The 23,708-nt window shown below is 37.6% G+C and overlaps 1 protein-coding gene and 1 pseudogene across 1 annotated transcript in view; one reads left to right on the top strand and one right to left on the bottom strand.

Annotated features, from left to right (window-relative positions):
- LOC145223781 (protein NLRC5-like) overlaps nucleotides 1-558 on the top strand; it is a 29,946-nt gene extending 29,388 nt beyond the window's left edge. Inside the window, exons 3-4 of the mRNA XM_080090166.1 lie at nucleotides 88-249; nucleotides 535-558. Coding sequence (XP_079946292.1) covers nucleotides 88-249; nucleotides 535-558 — 186 coding nt within the window. The remainder of the gene's footprint in view (nucleotides 1-87; nucleotides 250-534) is intronic.
- A 2,450-nt stretch (nucleotides 559-3,008) lies between these two features.
- Nucleotides 3,009-4,006, bottom strand: LOC145223780 (uncharacterized; annotated as a pseudogene).
- Nucleotides 4,007-23,708: the final 19,702 nt, after the last annotated feature.

Genomic DNA, 23,708 nt, shown 5'->3' with positions numbered 1-23,708 from the left:
GCGTAGTCCCAAGTTGTGTTGTTTATTTTTATTTACTTGAATTTGTCACTACGATAAATGTGATAATATTTGTTGCATTAAAATCAGCTGAAGACACTCGACCTCTCCAACAACAAGATCGGCAACACGGGAGCAGCTTCACTGGCTCCTTGCCTTCACAACATGGAACAACTTATACTGAGGGGATGTGAGATCGAAAGTGAAGGCGTCGAGAAACTCTGCGATGGAGTGAAAAAGCTAACAAACCCGGTAAATATTGTTGAATTCTATCTTGCGAAAAATATTTTTTTTTGCTTTATAGCAAAGATTTACTATTTGTTTTGGAAACGATAAACTAATAACTAGTGATGTACCGATTCGTCTAAATTTCGGTTCGCCGAAACCCAATATTCGGCGTTTTGCCCAATAAATTTGACCGAGTCAACCGAATCATTCATGACGTCACGCAAAGTGGTACGCTAAGCGTTTAACTGAAAAAAAAGTTTATCTAACAGGCAATTAGTACAGAATGGTTGTGTTTTGTCGTCATTTTAGTCATATGGGGTGAAAAAAGGATGATTGGCAACCTGCCGAAGAATTGCTAATTTTCTTTACTACAGTGGGAAAAACAATAATGTGTTGAAAAAGATAAAAATTGAAGCGATTTTGGTTATGCTTGGGCTTTTGAATAATTGCGTGATACCCTTAATAAGCAGAAAAGACACGTTTAACGCTTTAAATTTGTGCTCGTAAAATATTTGATTTACCGAATCTTTGCAAAAATGAACTATTCGGCCGAATAAATTCGGCAAACCGAATATTCGGTACATCCCTACTAATAACCGTAAGACCCAAAAAAATATTTCGCATACTGCAAGCACGATTAATAGTATAGAACGTTTTAATGGAAAATAATCGTAACATGATTGTTCCAAAACTTGATTAAATATTTTAAGATATGTGGTTATGTTTCACAAAAACGGTTATGTATCACCTTGCAACTCTATGTCTCAGCTCTAATGAATCCGATTTATATTTGCCGTCTAATAAATTGTTTCTACACGGCCTAGCATGCCTAATAACCACACGAAGGCTCGAGGTCAGGGTCCCCATTTTGGTTTGGCCGGCAATCAAGGGCCGCTGATCCACGCGAAGATTTTAATTAAAATTGGCCAATTTCGCGACCCTCGAGTTAAACTCAAACACTTTGGGATTATTTGAGCATAGCCTAAAATGACGGCGGTTAGCCTTTTCTTTAGCTCCCACCTATTCAAACTTTAACATTAAATTGACTTGTTTTACTAAAATCGCGGTATATACTGGTGTGTGGGGGGAATTTCAACCGATGTGGTCGGTCCAGGTGTAATGATTGGTCAGGGTGGACTTTGGCGCATAATGCGCGAGAGCGGTGTACTATCTATGACGACACGAAGCTATTTTTCTAGCCTGCAGCACGTGGTTTCCTTGAGAAAAACACTATACAATATGGCGGCTATTGGGCATGTTGCCGAGGCAGATATTTATTTCAGTTCAAAACAATTCAATCTCTTTCTTACATTACTAAAAATATAAGCAGTACTTTTATCCTGAATTTATGTTCACTATGATATATGCTGCGCATAAGAATCCAGTTAATGGTGTAATCAATATGCCAAGCTTTATTATGCGATTAACTGGATTGTGCACTTAGCTGAATGCAATACACGTTTTAACATAAGTTCTAATTTCCACTTTCATAGCTGAAATTACGTTACTACGACGTTTGTTTACACCAACAGAGATGCTTCCTTATTCTTTTGTAACATAGAGCTTTACTATCAACAGGCAGGCATGGTGTTGCTGCATAAGAATAGTTGCCAGTCTGCTGATAATATAACTGACGTTTTTTACGAGTGGCAAAAAGATAGGTTTCATTAGTAGTTGATAATATTTTAGAAGATTGTGTGGTGATTAGGCACAATAAACACGTTTTATGCTTTAAAGTTTTGATTGAAAAATATTCGGGTTGGGCTGAAGCGCAACATATTATTTAGCCTAAAACGGATATTTGTAAAATCATTCGTTTCGGCTGAATCAATTGGGCAAACCGAATGTTCGCTACAAAGGCTGGATTAAACGCTACAAAGGTTGGATTGTTACAAAGGCTGGATGCAACAGTTACGTGGGCATATGTAACAATACAATAATAATTAGGAGGTTGAAAAAGCTGACACTCATTAAAACTATAGATGCGATTATAGGCGCCAAGTAGGCGGTGGTGGGGTGGCGCCGCTACCTTGGGTTTGTAAAGCACGGTGGCAGCCACTGTGGAAATTTTGGTTAGTTCGTGGCGGTATTGTACGAAATATCGTAAAATCTCAAGAATATTAGCAACAGTTTTGCCTTTTAACAAGCGTAATGGCGATTCAACCACAAAACGTGGCTTAAAACTGCAACCTGTTGTGGTTAGAGCCTTGTTTATGACGTCAAACACACAATTGTCTGTCAGTGAATGTTCGGCCATTGCTTTGAACAATGCAAATGTGTAGTAATAAATTGTTATCTAAGGTGATATAAAGCAGCAACAACTTGACGAAACATTTTTTAAACGTTACTAAACCAATGATAAACGCTACAGCAACATGTTGCAATTGCCAGCTGAATATTATTTCAAACATTTCGTATTTTTCTGATTTTGACGAACGTTGCATTCTATTGAAAGTTTGATGGGCTTTTGAGTTCTTGTGGTTGCCCGCATTGGTGACGTCACACAAAGTGACGTCATATTTTACGTCCGCCACATTGAATTTTTTGCTAATCACGGCGCCTATAGATGCGATATTCTTGGAAACTTAAAAATATTTTGCGACCCAGACTGGAAGGTCTTGCGACCCAAATTTGGGTCGCAACCCACTATTTGCGGACCCCTGTGTTATAGAATAGGTATATAATTTGTAACAAAGATAACATACGGCCCCATTGATACTCCGTGATAACACAACGGCAACGGTTACGCAACAGCATGTGTCACTACGTGTGTTAAGTAGCTCTCAAAAAATACACGGTTCTTTGGCTGCATATTTATTCAGGCGCTCGATAAAATCTTGACCGTCGTATTTGACGACGTGGCCGTTTGATGAAGGCCACTCCTCGACGACATCCGACAACATATAAACAGATGCAGTGGTTTTGATGCAAGCGACGCTAAATCAAACAAATATTAGCTCTTGAATTATTCAGCAAGACTCCATCTTGACATATGTAAGTTTATTACACTTGACACCACATTGACAGTGGGCGTAGTGCCGATTAGTGTAAACAAAGAAATATCATTGATGTTAACATTGGCATACTTGTACAGCATGCTCTCGTTGGTGTCAAATGAGTTTTTGTGTCCCGGTGCTTTACCCCAGACTCCTGATAGGAGAACGTTGTCTCTCTTGGCTACATTATCTTGCAAAATGTCCATCGCCATTGCAATGAAAGCACAGTCAAGAGGAAAAACGTTTGCTCGCATTTCTCAAATCATTCAGTTCCAGCCGCAAATGTCTATTTTCCTCAGTCAAGCGTTTCAATTCTTCAGCGACCAGGTTAACTTCAGGTTTAAGCCGGGCAACATTAACACTGCGTCTTTTCACTGTTAACAACAAACTCGTTCGCGTTACTTGCTCGACCCGACGCCTCTCTGAAGCTTGGTTCTTCCTTCGAGCAATTTTCGCGCGGTAAAGTCTCTGCAAGGCGTTCGTCCGGTTAGCACAGAAGGCAGAAAAGTGTACAGGATGGTGTTTCTTAGTTTGTTGTCTTGGTATCCAAGCGTTACAAGAGCTAATACAAAATCTCGGTTGGTTTCATCCACTGTTTGAGTGCGTCTCGCCAGTCGGAGCCTTACCTTTCTTTTCGTATAATTGCATGCGACTACGGCGGTGGCTCGTTTCTTGATCTCCTCATAAACCACAGTTTTCATTTTCAGTTTTCTAGAATGTCAAACTAGTGTAATATTGTGGACGATACGAATTGAGATTTATTCTTTTGACAACAGTTTTTGTCGCCAATTTGACAACAGATTGTCGTGCTCGCCAATTTTTGTAACGGCCTTTTTAGGTTCTGTAGCAATAACGAGCTGTCAGTAATCAAATCGAACTGTAATAAAATGATGAAGTCTAAAAACGATAAAAAGCAAGCAGCACATATATAACAGTCCCGACACAACCACCTCTCGGCTCTAACTCCAACTGCCGGCTTCTAAGCCCCTTGGCCCATGTCTCTTCGGCAATTCGCTACAGAAGTGGTTCTCAAACTTTTTTTGCTGCGAAGTTTCTCGAAAAGTTTTCTGAATTTGCGACGCACCAGCAAATAAAAGCTAATGAGGAAACTTTTTATTAAATTTGCGTTTATTGATACAACAACAAAAATCCACGAAACGGAACTATTCTGCGACCCCCTTGGAAAATTGAAACGACGCACCAGAGCGTTGCGACGCACAGTTTGAAAACTACTGCGCTACAGCGACACAGCATAGAAATGCATGAATGATGTCATAGGACGGTGCCAGAAGAAAAACGAATTTTTTTATCCTGATTCCATGGTCGCTATGAAATATAAATCCTACGCATATGAATCGAGAGCAAAGCAAAAAAGGTTGGCGAGCACTGGTATAATGAATATATCTAGCTTTCTTATGCGATTAACTGGATTATGCGATAATCTGAATGCAACACACGTTGTTAACAGAAGTGCTACTTTCCACTTTCATAGCTAAAATTACGTTACGGCGCTCGTATACGTCGACAGAGATGCTTCCTTTCTTTTTTTGTAGCATAGAACAGATGAAAATTTTCTTTAAAGCCAGATCAACTTTTAAATCACAGAGCAAAATGTAGATTACATTTTCAATAGATCTTGGGGTTGTGCAAATGTTGTGTTTAAACATTAGCAATCTACTTTAGAAAATCTTTTGAAGGCGACACTGTCCCTTATACACACATTTTGTTTCTAACAAACAACTTTGTCACAGCTTTTTTGTATCCAGCATGACGTACAACAACTTATAGTGAAACAAACGTGCAGCGCATACTTTTTACTCGTGTGTTGCTATAACACCACATCACCCGACACACGGATGTGAAATTTAATCGAAGAAGCAAGGCCAGGGCGCTTAAACACGGAATTTTAACAACGCAATTAACCTAAATAAATTTGTTGCATTAAGCTAGAAAAACCAGGATTGGTTTGTAAATTCTTTTTAAGAAAAATAGTGTGAACATTCTACAGCTTAATTTTCGTGTTTTCATGTCTTACTTTATCTTTAATTGATGAAATGCCAAATTTAAAGTTTAACAGAAATTATGTGTTAAAAAGTCGTAGCATTTATAACAAGGCGTAATCCTAAGGTTTGTTGTTTAGTTCTAGTTACTTAAATTTGTCACTACGATAAGTGTAATAATATTTGTTGCATTAATATAAGCTGAAGAAACTCGACCTCACCAACAACAAGATCGGCAACACGGGAACAGCTTCACTGGCTCCTTGCCTTCACAACATGGAAGAACTTATACTGGCTAGATGTGAGATCAGAAGTGAAGGCGTGGAGAAACTCTGCGATGGAGTGAAAAAGCGTAGAAAACCGGTAAATATTGTTGAATTCTATCTTGCGAAAAATATTTTTTTTTGCTTTATAGCAAAGATTTACTATTTGTTTTGGAAGCGATAAACTAATACCTAGTGATCTACCGATTCGTCTAAATTTCGGTTCGCCGAAACCCAATATTCGGCGTTTTGCCGAATAAATTCGGCCGAATCAACCGAATCATTCATGACGTCACGCAAAGTGGTACGGAAAAATTAGTACAGAATGGTTGTGTTTCGTCGTCATTTTAGTCATATGGGGTTGAAAAAGGCATGATTGGCAACCTGCCAAAGAATTACTAATTTGCTTACTACAGTGGGAAAAACAATAATGTGTTGAAATAGATAAAAATTTAAGCGATTTTGGTTATGTTTGGGCTTTTGAAAGATTGCGTGGTACCCTTAATAAGCAGAAAAGGCACGTTTAACGCTTTAAATTTGTGCTCGTAAAAGATTTTGTTGACCGAATCTTTGCAAAAATGACCGATATGGCCGAAAAATTCGGCAAACCGAATATTCGGTACATCCCTATTAATACTCATTAGACCCAAAAAAATATTTCGCATACTACAAGCACTATTAATATTATGGAACGTTTTAATGGAAAATAATCATAACATGATTGTTCCAAAACTTGATATGTGGTTATGTTTCACAAAAACGGTTATGTATCACCTTGCAACTCTATGTCTCAGCTCTAATGAATCCGATTTATATTTGCCGGCTAATAAATTATTTCTACCCGGCCTAGCATGTCTAATGACCACACGAAGGCTCGAGGTCAGGGTCGCATTTTGGTGTGGCCGGCAATCAAGGGCCGTTGGCCCACGCGCAGATTTCAAATAAAATTGGCCAATTTCGCGACCTTCAAGTTAAACTCAAACACTTTGGAATTATTTGAGCATAGCCTAAACTGTCGGAGGTTAGCCTTTTCTTTAGCTCCCACCTATCCAAACTTTAACATTAAGTTGACTTGTTTTACTAAAATCGCGGTATATACTGGTGTGTGTGGGGGATTTCAACCGATGTGGTCGGTCCAGGGGTAATGATTGGTCAGGGTGGACTTTGGCGCATAACGCGCGAGAGCGGTGTACAATCTATGACGACACGAAGCTATTTTTCTAGCCTGCAGCACGTGCTTTCGTTGAGGACAAAACTATACAATATGGCGGCTATTGGGCATGTTGCCGAGGCAGATATTTATTTCAGTACAAAACAATTCAATCCCTTTCTTACATTACTAAAAATATAAGCAGTACTTTTATCCTGAATGATCACTATTATATGTGCTGCGCAGAAGAATCCAGTTAATGGTGGAATCAATATGCCAAGCTTTATTATGCCATTAACTGGATTGTGCGCTTAGCTGAATGCAATACACGTTTTTAACAGAAATTCTAATTTCCACTTCCATTGCTGAAATTACGTTACTAGGACGTTTGTTTGCACCGACAGAGATGGCATGTAATGGGTCATCGGTAACGTGTGTTTCAAGAATAGTCAGCAACACAAATGAAAAATATAAAACGCCCGTTCACGTCGACAGAGATGACGCCCGTTCACGTCGACAGAGATGCTTCCTTTCCCTTTACTGTAGCATGGCGTAAGTAAAATTACGTTTTCAGAAGCATATCAACTTTCACAAAACGGCGCAAAGTCGTGATTTAGCAATATACACACACATTCTACAATATGGCACAAACCGATTGGTTATGGGTCCCCTTCCCTGAAGGGGACACATATTGTTTTTGTCTATATTTTTTTTTTCTTTTTTCTTTTTTTCTTTTTTCTTTTTTCTTTTTTTCTTTCTAACGCAGATTTGTTCCCACGTTTTGGTCAAGAAAGAATGGTTTAAACTTTTTCAAATTTACACACATTAAAGATATTGGTCTAAAGATGGTCCATGTAAATTTTGACCCCGTTTGATCTCCCGGTTCACCCACAGCCCCCCAAAACGTGAAATTTTTAGTGCGGCTATTATTCCCACGTTTTGGTCAAGAAAGAATGGTTTAAACTTTTTCAAATTTACACACATTGCAGATATTGGTCTATAGATGGTCCATGTGAATTTTGACCCCGTATGACCCAGAGGTTCACCCATAGGCCCCCGAAACATAGATGTGTCTAACGCCCGTTTGGTCAAGAAAAACACTGTAGGCAGAAGTACCAAGAGAGTAACTCACTGGTTTACGATAGCGGGAGGGCTCAGCTTGACGTCGGACAGACGTTTTACGAGACGTCGTTTCAGTGATTAGAAATCAGCTGTTTTGCACAGCAATGCTATGTCGTTTTATTAAGTTATCACTCACATTTTTAGTTTTGGCGAAGGTTTTACACCTATGACGTGATTTAAACCTAATAACCGTGCTTCGGTTTTGTATATGTCAAGAAAAACTTTGTTAATAAAAGTTAAGATGAAAAAATTAACTTGAGTTTTGCCAAATAAATGTTTTTTTAAATGCTCGTTGTCAGGTTGGCTGCCGCATGATCACGGGTTACTTAAGGTCAACTAGTCGGTATTACAAACACAGCTCAGAACTTTCTTCATAACGTAGCGTTTTTTTGACAATCAATTAAGGAGTCAATACTCAAGGCATGTATGAATTAGGCTTAACAGTATTGTTGAACACGAATGACGGCGTGCTATTGAAAACGGTGTCAAAAGGTCAAACAGTCGTTTGGCGTGTGCACCCTGAGAGGTTACTACTGGTTAATGGTACTCGTTTTGCGAAACAAAGTTAAATGAAAAACAATTTGTTATGTATACACTTGTAGCAAATTGCTTTTTAATTTAAAGTGTCTGTAACACAACTGTTACAGCTTTTCTAAAAAAATTGTTCAAAACCCGACCTTGGAGGACTATATCTGGGTCAAGGCAAGAGATTAGATTTAAGTCTTTGTTACGTTTTTTTAATTTTGTAATTACATGACAATCATAGTGCAAAAAGAATACGAACAATTTTTTTTTTATTGTTGGGTTAATGGTTTCTAAAAATTTGTCCTTAAGAATGTAAAAATCACCGCAACATTTGTTTACTGTAAATCCGCACAAACGCGCGTGTGGGGACCCATTAGTTTTTGTTTACAAAAACAATCATATGTGTAGATCAAATGATGTGTATAGTTAATTGGTAAATATCGTATAGAATATATAAAATGGAAGTATATCAGAAAGCCACTCTTCTAGTTTTTTTTTATAGTTGTTTTTGTCCTAATTCAGATGTTCGGACTTATTGCCCACGACGGTTTTCTTTGACAATTTTTGAAAGCAATAAAGAGTGTTACGATAATGGAGAAAAAGAGGAAAAGATAAAGAGGCCTGTCTCATCTCCCACTCAGCAAGTCACACTTTTAAACCATGGGCGATGGGTTACGTTTACTGTGTTTTGAGAAATCATTTACATAGAAATCCACTTTCCAGTTAGTCACATATTTTGTTCAAAATCCGTCCGATTATCTAGATTATGTTCTGAAGAGGTGTGCGATTAACCGGGCGATTTTATAACCAAATGAGCTACCGTTTTGGATTACGGTCTTGATGCAACTAAACGGATTGTGCGACTAAACATTATTGGATTAACTGGATTCGTCTGTAGCTGCGTCATAGGATGTTCAGGCATTTTTGATCTGTCACTTTATGATCTACCATCAAGTGCAAAACTCATAGTGATACAAACATGTGTTAAACATGTCTTGGTTCTGCTGCAATAACGGGCTGACAGTGCTCAGTTCAAACTCTTAATAGTAAGTCCACATCACCCGACACACGGATGTGAAATTTAATCGAAGAAGCAAGGCCAGGGCGCATAAACACGGAATTTAAACAACGCAATTAACCTAAATAAATTTCTTACATTAAGCTAGAAAAGCCAGGATTGATTTGTAAATTTTCTTTAACAAAAATAGTGTGAACATGCTACAGCTTAATTTTCAAGTTTTCATGTCTTACTTTATCTTTAATTGATGAAATGCCAAATTTAAAGTTTAACAGAAATTATGTGTTAAAAAGTCGTAGCATTTATAACAAGGCGTAATCCTAAGTTGTGTTGCCGAATAAATTTGGCCGAATCAACCGAATCATTCATGACGTTACGCAAAGTGCTACGCTAAGCGTTTAAATGAAAAATTGTTTTTCTACCAGGCAATTAGTAGAGAATTTTTGTGTTTTTCACCCTCATTTTAGTCATATGTCGTTGAAAAAAGCATGATTGGCAACCTGCCGAAGAATTACTAATTTCTTTACTACAGTGGGAAAAACAATAATGTGTTGAAAAAATAAAAATTGAAGCGATTTTGGTTATGTTTTGGATTTTGAAAGATTGCGTGGTACCCTTAATAAGCAGAAAAGACAAATTTAACGCTTTAAATTTGGTCTCGTAAAATATTTTGTTTACCGAATCTTTGCAAAAATAATTGGGCCGAATAAATTCGGCAAACCGAATATTCGGTACATCCCTATTAATAATCATAAGACCCGAAAAAATATTTCGCATACTACATGCACTATTAATAGTATAGAACGTTTTAATGGAAAATAATCGTAACATGATTGTTCCAAAACTTGGTATGTGGTTATATTTCACAAAAACGGTTATGTATCACCGTGCAACTCTATGTCTCAGCTCTAATGAATCCGGTTTATATTTGCCGGCTAATAAATTATTTTTCCCCGGCCTAGCATGCCTAATAGCCACACGAAGGTTCGAGGTCAGGGTCGCCATATTTATTTGGCCGGCAATCAAGATCCGCTGGCCCTCGCGCAGATTTCAAATAAAATTGACCAAATCCGCAACCCTCAAGTTAAACTCAAACACTTTGGAACTATTTGAGCATAGCCTAAACTGACGCAGGTTAGCCTTTTCTTTAGCTCCCACCTATCCAAACTTTAACATTAAATTGACTTGTTTTACTAAAATCTAGGTATGCACTGGTGTGTGTGGGGGGAATTTCAACCGATGTTGTTGGTCCAGGGGTAATGATTGGTCAGGGTGGACTTTGGCGCATAACGCGCGAGAGCGGTGTACTATCTATGACGACACGAAGTTATTTTTCTAGCCTGCAGCACGTGCTTTCCTTGAGAAAAACACTATACAATATCGCGGCTATTGGGCATGTTGCTGAGGCAGATTTTTATTGTAGTACAAAACAATTCAATCCCTTTCTTACATTACCAAAAATATAAGCAGTACTTTTATCCTGAATTCATGATCACTATGATATATGCTGCGCACAATATCCAGTAAATGGTGGAATGAATATGCCAAGCTTTATTATGCGCTTAACTGGATTGTGCGCTTAGCTGAATGCAATACACGTTTTTAACAGAAGTTCTAATTTCCACCTTCATAGCTGAAATTATGTTACTACGACGTTTGTTTACACCGACACAGATGCTTCCTTATTCTCTTGTAACATAGAGCTTTACTATCAGCTGGCAAGCATGATGTTGCTGCATAAGAATAGTTGCCAGTCTGATGATAATATAACTGACGTTTTGTATGAGTTGGCGTAATGGTAGGTTTTATTAGCAAGTAGTTGATAGTATTTAAGAAGATTGTGTTTTTTTTTTTGGCACAAATGACTCGTTTTACGCTTTAAAATTGTGATTGTAAAATATTCGGTTTGGGCTGAAACGCAACATATTATTCAGCCAAAACCGCATATTTGTAAAATTATTCGTTTCGACTGAATTAGTTGGGCAAACCGAATGTTCGCTACAAAGGCTGGATGTAACGCTACAAAGGTTGGACTGTTACAAAGGCTGGATGTAACAGTTACGTAGTCATATGTAACAATGCAATAATAATTAGGAGGTTGAAAAAGCTGAAAATCTTTAAAACTATAGATGCGATCATAGGCGCCAAGTAGGCTGTGGCGTGGTGGCGCCACCACCTTGAGTTTGTAAAGCACGGTGGCGGCCACTGTGGAAATTTTGGTTAGTTCGTGGCGGTATCGTACGAAATATCGTGAAATCTCAAGAATATTAGAAACAATTTTGCTTTTTAACCAGCGTAATGGCGATTCAACCACAAAACGTGGCTTAAAACTGCAACCTGTTGTGGTTAGTGCCTTGTTTATGACGTCAAACACACAATTGCCTGTCAGTGAATGTTCGGCCATTACTTTGTACAATGCAAATGTGTAGTAATAAATTGTTATCTAACGTAATATAAAGCAGCAACAACTTGACGAAACATTTTTTAAACGTTACTAAACCAATGATAAACGCTACAGCAACATGTTGCAATTGCCAGCGGAATATTATTTCAAATATTTCGTATTTTTCTGATTTTGACGAACGTTGCATTCTATTGAAAGTTTGTTGGGCTTTTGAGTTCTTGTGGTTGCCCGCATTGGTGACGTCACACAAAGTGACGTCATATTTTACGTCCGCCACATTGCATTTTTTGCAAAACTCGGCGCCTATGGATGCGATGCTTATATTCTTGGAAACTTAAAAATAATTTGCGACCCAGACTGGAAGGTCTTGCGACCCAAAATTGGGTCACTAGGTGTGTTAAGTATCTCTCAAAAAATACACGGCTCTTTGGCTGCATATTTATTCAGGCGCTCGATAAAATCTTGACTGTCGTATCTGACGACGTGGCCGTTTGATGAAGGCCACTCCTCGACGACATCCGACAACATATAAACAGATGCAGTGACTTTGATATCAGCGACGCTAAATCAAACACATATTAGCTCTTGAATTATTCGGCAAGACTCCATCTTGACATATGTAAGTTTCTTACACTTGACACCACACTGACAGTGGGCGAAGTGCCGATTAGTGTAAACCAAGAAATATCATTGAAGTTAACGTTGGCATATTTGTACAGCATGCTCTCGTTGGTGTCAAATGAGTTTTTGTGCCCTGGAGCTTACCCCAGACTCCTGATAGGAGAACGTGGTCTCCCTTGCCTGCATTTTCTTGCGGAATGTCTATCGCCATTGCAATGAAAGCACAGACGAGAGGAAAAACGTTTGGTCTCATTTCTCAAATCGTTTAGTTCCAGCCGCAAATGTTTATTTTCCTCAGCCAAGCGTTTCAATTCTTCAGCGACCAGGTTTACTTCAGGTTTAAGCTGGGCAACATTAATACTGCGTCTTTTCACTGTTAACAACAAACTCGTTCGCGTTAATTGCTCAACCCGGCGCATCTCTGAAGTTTGGTTCTTCCTTCGAGCAATTTTCACGCGGTAAAGTCTGCAAGGCGTTTGTCCGATTAGCACAGGAGGCAGAGAAGTGTACAGGATGGTATTTCTTAGTTTGTTGTCTTGGTATCCAAGCGTTACAAGAGCTAATACGAAATCTCGGTTGGTTTCATCCACTGTTTGAGTGCGTCTCGCCAGTCGGAGCCTTACCCTTCACTTCGTATAATTGCATGCGACTATGGCGGTGGCTCGTTTCCTGAACTCCTCATAAGTCACAGTTTTCATTTTTAGTTTTCTAGGATGTCAAACTAGTGTAATATTGTGGACGATACGAATTGAGATTTATTCTTCTGACAACAGTTTTTTGTCGCCAATTTGTCAACAGTTTGTCGTGCTCGCCAATTTTTATAACGGCCTTTTTAGGTTCTGTAGCAATAACGGGCTGTCAGTACTTAAATCGAACTGTACTAAAATGATAAAGTCCAAAAATGAACTTTTTTTGCTGCGATACTTCTCGAAAAGTTTTCTGGACTTGCGACGCACCAGCATATTAAAATTAATGAGGACACTTTTTATTAAAGTTGCGTTTATTGATACAACAACAAAAATCCACGAAACGGAACTATTCTGCGACCCCCTTGGAAAATTGAAACGATGCACCAGAGCGTTGCGACGCACAGTTTGGAAACTACTGCGCTACAGCGACACAGCATAGAAATGCATTAATGATGTCATAGGACGGTGTCAGAATAAAAACGTAAAATTTTTATCCTGACTCCATGGTCGCTATGAAATATGAATCCTACGCATATGAATCCAGAGCAGAGCAAAAAAGGTTGCCGAGCCCTGGTATAATGAATACACGTAGCTTTCTTAGAAGATTAACTGGATTATGCGATAATCTGAATTTTGAATGCGACACTGTCTCTTATACACATATTTTGTTTCTAACAAACAACTTTGTCACACTTTTTTGTATTCAGCATGACGTACAACAACGTATAGTAAAACAAACGTGCAGCGCATACTTTTTACTCGTGTGTTGCTATAACACCACATCACTCGACACACGGATGTGAAATTTAATCGAAGCAGCAAGGCCAGGGCGCTTAAACGCGGAATTTAAACAACGCAATTAAAATAAATATATTTCTTACATTAAGCTAGCAAAGCCAGGATTGGTTTGTAAATTCTCTTTAACAAAAATAGTGTGAACATTCTACAGCTTAATTTTCATGTTTTCATGTCTTACTTTATCTTTAATTGATGAAATGCCAAATTTAAAGTTTAACAGAAATTATGTGTTAAAAAGTCGTAGCATTAATAACAAGGCGTAATCCCAAGTTGTGTTGTTTAGTTCTAGTTACTTAAATTTGTCACTACGATGAGTGGGATAATATTTGTTGCATTAAAATAAGCTGAAGAAACTCGAACTCTCCCACAACAAGATCGACAACAAGGGAACAGCTTTACTGGGTCCTTGCCTTTACAACATGGAACAACTTATACTGGAGGGATGTGAGATCGAAAGTGAAGGTGTCAAGAAACTCTGCGATGGAGTGAAAAAGCTAAGAAAACCGGTAAATATTGTTGAATTCTACCTTGCGAAAAATATTTTTTTTGCTTTATAGCAAAGATTTACTATTTGTTTTGGTTTTCTATGTAATATTGGGTTATATCTGACGCAACAAGACACGTAGGTGGTAATGAAATCCTTCAATTACGTCATGTAAGATGTCAACGATATGTTTTCTGCTTCCGTCTTGATCCGCGCAGGGCGAATCCTAGGTTCGAACTCCTTAACATTAAAACATGAAAGTTTGTGCCGATTTATGAGTTTCAACCCGTGCGTCTTTCTGTTCCATTCCTGCTACATCAAATAACATTTTTCTGAATAAGTCAGATTCACCTCATGACAGGGTTGGGCAATTTTCTCGCAATACACGTCACTCCACACAACACAAATAACTAATGGCAAAAAGTGTCACATTCAGATGGGAAAGTCTTCAGTTTAAACGCCACAGCAGAGGTGCATAACCTTTACGCAATGGTGGCCGTATCACAGGTTCATATTTCACGAAGGACCGCCAAATATTTGGGTATTTTCATTTATATTTTGCTGATGCAAAGAAACGTGAATTATCTCATTATATCTTATCTACTGGTTGCTAAAAGTCCAATTTATTTATTTTTTGATCAATTAAATCTGAACGATTTAGTTATCAGTAATAACTTTTTATGACGTCACCATGTGTATCGAAACGTTGTTTCTTGTTTCATTATTCAAATTGTTTACACATAATAAGTATAGAAAAATCCGGTTAAGATGGCTACTGGGCTTGTAGTATCTATTCATTCACACAAAGTCCATTTAGACCAGTTTTTAAGGCCGTTTGTCTAGGAAACGAGTTTTAATCAATTTACGGTCACCAGCAGGGGCGTATCCAGAAATTTTTGGGGGGGCGTCCAACATTTCCTTTTGGGAATTTCCCTAATGACGTCATATACGTCCTAAGTTTGCTTTGAAAAATTTCCCACACAAATGTCCGCACGATACGAAACTAGACCGCACGGCTGAATACGTAATTTACACGTCAAAATGCCACTAAAATGCCCCGTTGCCTATTTAGTTTTCTGGTTCAAAACGACGTGTTAAGCGGCAAAGCGCTTTGTTCAAAATTCTAAGCAGGCTCAAACCAAAAAGTACCAAAACCGAAACACGGCCTATCTTTCGACTTTGACGCTTTCTCTACCCGTCCAATTGACAAAAAGAACAAATAATTCTCGCGAAAGCTTTGTAGTTTCCTGATTTCGCCGCTGCTATCTAGCTTGCTCAGCAAAACTGCAGCTGAAAGATAAGCGTGACTGTAAAGAGGAAATAACCTAAAAATGTGGTGACTTAGTACAAGTTGCACAAAAAACACAAAGTCACGAGTCAAAAAATGCACACTAAGTTAACTTATTTTGTGATTGTTGATGTAATAAAGTGGTGTGATTTTATTAGTTACTGACACATATTATATGCATTCTAAACGACAATTGAAAAATGGTACTTTTAAAATAGGGCAACTTAATGCTATTTGGTGATTTTCATGTGATTACGAACAACCCGAGCAAATCTACACATCAGTAGTTGTTTGTTTGTTAATTTTTTCTTATAGTATTAATTATTTTTCATACTTCACAACACGTGACATCCGTTTTTTACTCAAAAATATTTTGTACTATGTCGTCATACTGCACCATTTATTACAACATACTAGAGTGTTACTTGTGTTTAACTTATTCTTGTTTTAGATGGAACTTCTTCATCTATCTTGGAACAAGCTGACAGATGAAAGTACTGAGTCATTGGCAGGAGTGGTTCACAACATTAATGTGTTGAATGTTCGGGGCAATCACTTCACAGAAGCAGGGAAGAATCTCATCAGATCAAAGTTGCGAGGAAAAGTTGTGTTTTAAATCTGAAGTAAAACCTGAACACTTGTCTCCATAACAATCTTAAACAATCTCAATCTGTGCAAAAATCCTTACAATAAATAATTGACCAGAAAGTGTGTCAAAGTGACATTATTTCATCACTAATGATGGCATTGGTCATTGCCTGAACGTCCGATGGAATAAGTCATTATTGTCCACTGTCTGGGTCAGTATCTTTTCCTGACGATTATCAACTGTCATGTTTGTTTCAAACATTATTATTTGCGCTTAACACTGACAAGTATAGGCGCCGAACATGAGTGTGTGCAAGGTATTTTGCATCAACGTAAAAATAAAACTAGCTGACGTTTTGTGTCAAACCGATTTTACGCATAAACTGTCGCAAAGCGCGCACTGCATTTGGCTTATTAGAGAATTTAAACAGTAGCAAGAAATAATATTATATTGTTCACAAACGACATTTAAATACCAATTAGTTTAGTTTTTAAATAGGCAATACATAGATGTAAACTATCTTCCTACAATCGCGGTAATTATTTTTCTACATACTTGTTAGTATTGTTTTATTTTGCTTTACTATTCAATCTACCACCGTACTTTTACGTCGCCTTTATGTTAATTAGATTTTTTTGTAAAGTTGCCATCATAAGAGTTGGTTTGTTTCTCATTGTGACGAATTTGGGCCTCGTCAGTTTGTTGTTTTAATATCGTGACGTAAGTTGTCTGACGTCACCAATTCCGTTTCATATTCACATCGAATTTTCTGGCATAATGTTCGGCGTCTATGCAGACCACTAATTTGTGATCATAACATTGTGAAACTAAGTAAGACATCCGACAGATTTTAACCTGGATGTAAATGTTTCGATGCTTGTGTTATGAGAATTAATTGGTTGCGTATATGACCTAAAGTAACCTTGCTGAAAAACTTTTGTCACCTAAGGAATCTCCCAACAATAGAATGTAAAAAGAAAGATTCTTGCTTCTTATCAGTAATATATTCTTTATGAAACAGTCTAAATATAATACTAAAGTAACCTTCTTAGATGTATGCAAACGTAAATACTGGTAATAACACATAAGTTGTACAAGTTTTAACTTTCCTTACACGTTTTTCTTCGTTTTCGTCATAAAAAGTCTAAAATTGTCTCATATCTCGCACACCATCTAGTGGCGTCTTCACTTTAAAGTTTCTTAAATTGTTTTCAACAAATTATGACGCCCATATATAATGTATATTCTCATGTTTTTATGCTTTGCGCAGCCTTTCTGCATTGTAGATCTGTACATATTGTGTTGAAATGTTTCCTTTATTATGTAACTATTGTTTTCCTATTTTATCAAATGTTTCTTGCGTCCCTGCTGGCCTATCTAGCAAGGGACGCCACCGCCAGCAATCTATGCTGTCTTAACTTTCCGCTTGTAGTGTTGGTCTGTACAACTTAATTTAAATGTAAACATTAAGTTATTACCCTGTTAACATATGAGACATTTTTATGTGACTACTTGGCGTAACATTTTTGTGTTCCAACGTTTCTGTTTTGTCCTTTTGTAACTATTTTCATGAAAGGAGACGACATGATATTTTGTTTTATCGGCCGGTCGTCACGTGTTGAGGCGGGGAGGGGCATCTGCAAATAAAAACTTTATTCTGATGCATGTTTCATACGTTGGTCGCATCTTTATTACAAGCTCAGATTAAATCAATATTTTCTTTTTGACATTTTGACAAATTAATCATCAGGGGACACGTGACCCAAGCAGTAACTTAAGCAATAGCATGGAAGCACAAAACAGTGGGCACGACGTGATAAACAGGACATGTAATACCTGGCTGTGCAATACTGATAAGACAAATCAACAGTTGTGTGTCTGACGGGTTTAACAACAATCGGTTCAGGGGCGCGAGAAACGAAGTTTTGGGTTTACAGTTTTGCGCAGATCGACAGGCCCCATAAGAGCGTACAGCTAGTTCGCTGCCACAGGACCCGTAAAAGTCTGAATATCAAATTTTAATAGGTCATGAATATCAAGGTTTAAAACTCAAAATGACCAACTCAGTATGAATTTTTACTGTAAAATTAAGCTGAAAATTGTTGATGATGATTGTCCAGTATAGCACGCAGCAGCACATGATTTTCCTGTCCTGAGCGCCACAGCTCGACGACCTTTTCAGTCCCGAGTAAAACTTGACGTTTTAAGTTTTATTTCACAACAACATATGTGTGGTGTGCGAACATTCAATCCAGTTGGCACCACTAAGGAATGCGATCATTTAAATTCACAATTTATTCTGTAACTTAGCAGCCAATAAACAAACCTAAAGTATTACAGAATGCAAAAAGTTGTTCACTACTACCTGATTTGAATATTTGACCCAAAAAAACAAAATAGGAATAAATAGATTTAAACCGGTTTAGAGGTTCGGTAGGCGGAATAATCCGGCCCTAACTGGTTTGAAACTGGATTGTCCCGTGGAAAAAACAACAACCCCAACCCTATGATTTTCTTTCCATTTAATAACTTCAAACATACAAAAACATAGAAATAATTCTTTAACTTTTGCTTTAGATTAAACCGACTTAAAATATGATGTTTTTGTTTTAAGCGGTTTAGAATTTAAAAAAGTCTCGGTGGTGAAATTTATTCAGCAATTTTTACGAATTGTTCGTTAAACGAACAAAAAAAGCTACGCAATAACAGTCATCACTTCAATTTTTATTAAAGAGCTAATTTTATGCCACTCCAAACAAACCGCAACTGTTTTCCTGGAAACAAAACATTTTAAAACCGTAGCGTACAACTTTGCGTGACGTCACAAATGAATCAACCGAATTTATTTGGTCAAACTGCCAAATATTCCGGTTCGGGTCTGAATCTAAAAAAGGAGGGCTGCGAGCAAGCCCTAACGCTTTTTTAGAACAATGAGAAATGCAAAACCGATTTTAGTAGCTAACTTGTGTTGATTTGCCGAAGATGAAGTGATGGTGGTGGTCGCATTTTTGTGGTTAAAAAGTAAACAACAGTCACATATTTTATTTTACAAATGTGTATTTAGGAAGCAAGATATACATAACATTCACAGAAAACCTGTCAAAATATTTTATCGGAAAGATTTAAAACATTTTTTATAACCTAAGTAATTAAGTAAATTACCTTTCAAACCAAACTCAATTCCAAATGAATTCCAGGCATTAATGAGATATATGTATTTTGTACAAAGCAGGTTTCTATGAAAGTAGTTACTTCGGTCTTTAATGCTATTCTTCCATTAGTATTAAGCAAAACAACTATTTTAACAAACGCCGAACTATATGTGTGCTCACACTGGCACTGGACCGACAACCGCATGTGTACGTTGGAGGGAAATTGAACATGCTCTATTCCGTCGATGTCGACCCAGCCCATTCTAAAAAGGGAAATGAGCTAATTACAAACGCTGTCAAAAAAACTACAGCAGTGCACAACTTAAAGGCTAATTACAGAATATATAATATTCAGAATTGAGCAACGTTATAAACCTGATTTATAAGGTGATAACAGCAGACAGGCGGTGGCGCTACTGAGCACATCGGACGAGGTCGCTTGCCTTTGGATATTACAGGTTGTCTGGTGCTTGTGTTAATTTAGAGTTTTGCAGTATCTAATGCGCCACTTTGTCGTACAATTGTTTTCTTATTTCGGACCAATATTTGCAGATTGCGCCCTTGTTTAAACTTAAATCCCAACGGAAGAGTTACAAACCTGAAGTTTTGTGAGGTTTTAAAGGCGTTAACACTGGTACTAACCTATAGTGGGCAAAAAAGTCCCATAAGTTAATTGTGTCTAACTGCGACGATTATATATGGCCTCATCCTTATGATATTTCTTTTAAATAAAAATTTTTACACTGCCTTTTCAAATAGCTTTGATTTTTTGCAATGCACATTGCTTATTATGGGACTACATTATAGGATTTATCTACGTATTACAAAACAATTGATATATTTGTTACAACAGAACTTTGTCCATTACAGAACCAACAAGTCACCAACAGCACATTCAGTTGCTAGTTGACGCGGACGAGGTAAAATGCAGTCGGTTGCATTTTACCTCGTCCTTGTTCAAAAGCAGCATGAATTTAAACCAGAAAAAAGCTGGAAGAAAAATTTAAACAACATGCTGGGAGTCTTTCTATAACTCCAAGTAAGTTTGTGTTGTAATCTTGCAAATATATTCTCGTTAATGTGTGTTTGTTAAGAAGTGGTCATCTATGAAAAGCAACCAAATTTTAACGTAGTACACAGTACAAGTATTTACACCAACGCTGTATTAACTCCTGATTGTTTAAAAAAGGTAATTACTGCTTTTTATTATAGGTTAATTGACAATACATTGTTGTTCTATCAGGTATTTCACATCTTGCAATCAACGTGTTAGGCTGAGAGGGAACGAGTTTTCAAATCTCCGGCAAGAGGGAAAAAAGGGCTTTGCCGATCAACCAGCCGTGACGCGATAATCAAAATGGCGTTTTGCAGTTTGCTATAAATTTGGCTGCAAGTGCTTGATGTCGACTAATGAAGCGCGAACTTGGTTGAGTGAAGGAATCGTGGAAAAGACAAACGGCAAAGTAAGTTATGTTAACTTTGTACTTATATGTGCTGTGGGCAATTTAACACTCTGTTAGCATCGAAAGCTGATTCATGATTCAAGTTTGTGGCATGTATGGTTTGGTAGCTACTGCAGTTTTACATTGATGCAGGGTTGTCAAGAGATTATCAGCAAAAGCTAAGCATTGTTCGCACACAGCACATACGAGTTACACAAAACTTCTAATTAATGTTTGTGTTAGTGAAATCGGGCTTTATTTATTTCATGTAACAAGTTTTGTGTTAAAAAATTTTCCATAACTGTTTCCACAAGGGTAAAGCAGAACCAGTTTTCACACACAACGACAGTAAGATTTTATTTAGGAATGCTTGTATACTGTCTTTAAATACTTGTTATTTGTGTTTAAATCCATTTATTTGCAATTTTGCTGACATAAAACACGGTAATAAAACGCACAAAATCGCGCAGTTCAGCAATGCAAGAGTGCATGGGTGCTGACAACTTTCAAGATGCCGCTTTCTAAACGAGATCTATTTAACACTCCAGACCTTAAAAGTTATTTTTATAGTTTCTAAAACACACATCGTTATTTGCGCCATGCCGTTGAACTTTTTTGGTTGAGAAAAAGTTCAATCTGGGTAAAAATCAAGGAGTAATTTACAAAACAGTGGTGTGCTCGAGATTGTCGTGCAGCAAGATTTATAGTTAACTCTCTAATTTGCATTATAGTTTTTTTATTGAAGCAAACTGGATTTGCAAAAATAATCGGAATTATAAACAATCTGATGCTTTTCTTCCACGTCCCGATGCATCTCATCTCATTAGCCTTCTTGCTGCTTTGCAATGCGTGGAATATGAGTTTAACGCCTAAAATATACCTATCATTTTAAATGTAAACATTTGTTGACACGCAACAGACATTCCCACAGAATAATTGTTGCCAGTAGGTGTCTCGCATTGCAATTTTGATTATGTTAGATTATACATATACCGAAAAAGTTACCATATGAATTCACGCAAGTTTGTTCTGATTTGCGGTAATCCAAAGTGTTTGACATGTTTTCTTGAAGGAAATACACAGAATTTTGTTTTTATCCATGATTGATTTGGTGCGTTTCTGTTCTGTTTAAAATATGTCGAAAGCCTTAGAGCTCGGTCACGCCACATAGATGGATTACTTTGCCTGGTAATTTCCACCTCGCAACCGTTACCGTTTGTTGCTAAATAAAGCGGCTGGAAGATCCCGTCTAAGAACGTGACAACCTTTTCTCCGTTTCAGTTTCGAAACCTTAGGGACGGTTTGTCCTGCGGTCCTATCAGTTACCCCACTAGCCTCTGAAAAGGGGTTTACTTATTAAACGAAGCGGTTTGAGGTGTTGATTGTTAAGTTTTACCATGTAGGCCCAATATTTACCTCCCAACCCCGTAAAATGGGAAACTTTTCCACATAATGGTCAAATTGATTGCAACGTTTATACCTTGAGCCTACAGAATTTTTTAATGGCCTTTTTATTTTGTAAAATACAGTTTTAACAACTTTGCATGTCTGGGGACCCATGAGCTTTCAGCAAGTGTAGAATATATAAACCGGTTTAAAATAGGTTATAGTGTATGTGCAAAGGCAATGTGTGTTAAGCCACCCTAGTATTTGAGTGTTTTGCACTTATGAGATCTTATAGGCCGAAATTGTGTGCAGTGTCTGCAGCTTAAATTTACTCTTGTCTGTTAAAAATATTGTTAGTACTACTGTTTTTATGAGTGACACAACAATGTTGTCCTATCAGGTACATCAGGCAATCAACGTGTTAGGCCTGGAGCAAACGTGTTTTCAAATTTCAACCGAGATGGAGAAAAAATGCGTTGCTCAGCAGACAGTCACACAATGGCTGTTTGCAGTTTGCTATAAATTTGGCTTGATGACGACTGAAGAAGCGCGAACTTGGTTGAGTGAAGGAATCGTGAAGAAGAAGAAAAGATACAAAGTAAGTTATATCAACCTTTGAACTTATAAACAACAATCAACCTAGTTTGCGGCAGGTATTGTTTTGTAGTTATTGTGGTTTTAACATGGCTGCAAAGGTCGCCAGGAGATTATCAGCCTAAACAATGTTCGCTTAACCACAGCATATACGAGTTACACAAAATTCCCCTTTAATCTTTGCTAATTGTTAGCAAACCGGACTTCGTTTATTTCATATTAACAAGTTTTTACTGAAATGTTTTTCATTAATATTGAAATTGAATTACGACCGAGGATAAATCGGAACCAGTTTTAACACACAACTACTGTAAGGTATTTATTTGGAAATGTTTGTACACTGGCCCTCAACATTTGTTAATTGCGTTCAAACCCATTTCCTTGTTATTTTGGTGATTTGTTTACCTGTGAATTTGCAATAGCGCGTTTGGCGTAATCAGCAGCAATAGCTTCTTACTTCAAACCAGTGATAACTTTGGGAGCAAAATTGTTGTGAGATTCCGGTGCTTACTGACACAAACACGGGAAACGCACAAGTTTAGTGATGCTAGAGTGCATGAGTGCTGACAACCTTTAAGATGCCGCTTTATAAACGAGGTCTAATTTAACACTCCAGACCCTAAAAGTTATTTTTATAGTTTCTTAGCACCCATCGTCTTTTGTGCCCTGTTGTTGCGTCGCCACGTTTCAATCTGACAGCCTCTTGGTAAAAATTAAGGAGTTTTTTATGAAACAATCGTGTACCCGAGATTGCCGTGAACGCGATAATTTGTTGATGGAAATACCCCGAATTTGTTTTCTATCAAAGGTTGTTTCTCGTGCGTTTCTGTTGTGTTGAAAATATGTCTGAAGTATTAGAGCTCGGTCAAGTCCCATAGATAGATTATTCCACTTGGTAATTTTCCATTCTGCAACTATTACTGTTTGTTGCCGAACTAAGTGGCTGGAACATCCCGGCTACG

This window comes from Phallusia mammillata, chromosome 4, assembly GCF_965637545.1.
Source record: "Phallusia mammillata chromosome 4, kaPhaMamm4.hap1.1, whole genome shotgun sequence".
Classification (NCBI taxonomy): domain Eukaryota; kingdom Metazoa; phylum Chordata; class Ascidiacea; order Phlebobranchia; family Ascidiidae; genus Phallusia; species Phallusia mammillata.
This window is presented reverse-complemented; position numbering and strand designations above follow the sequence as displayed.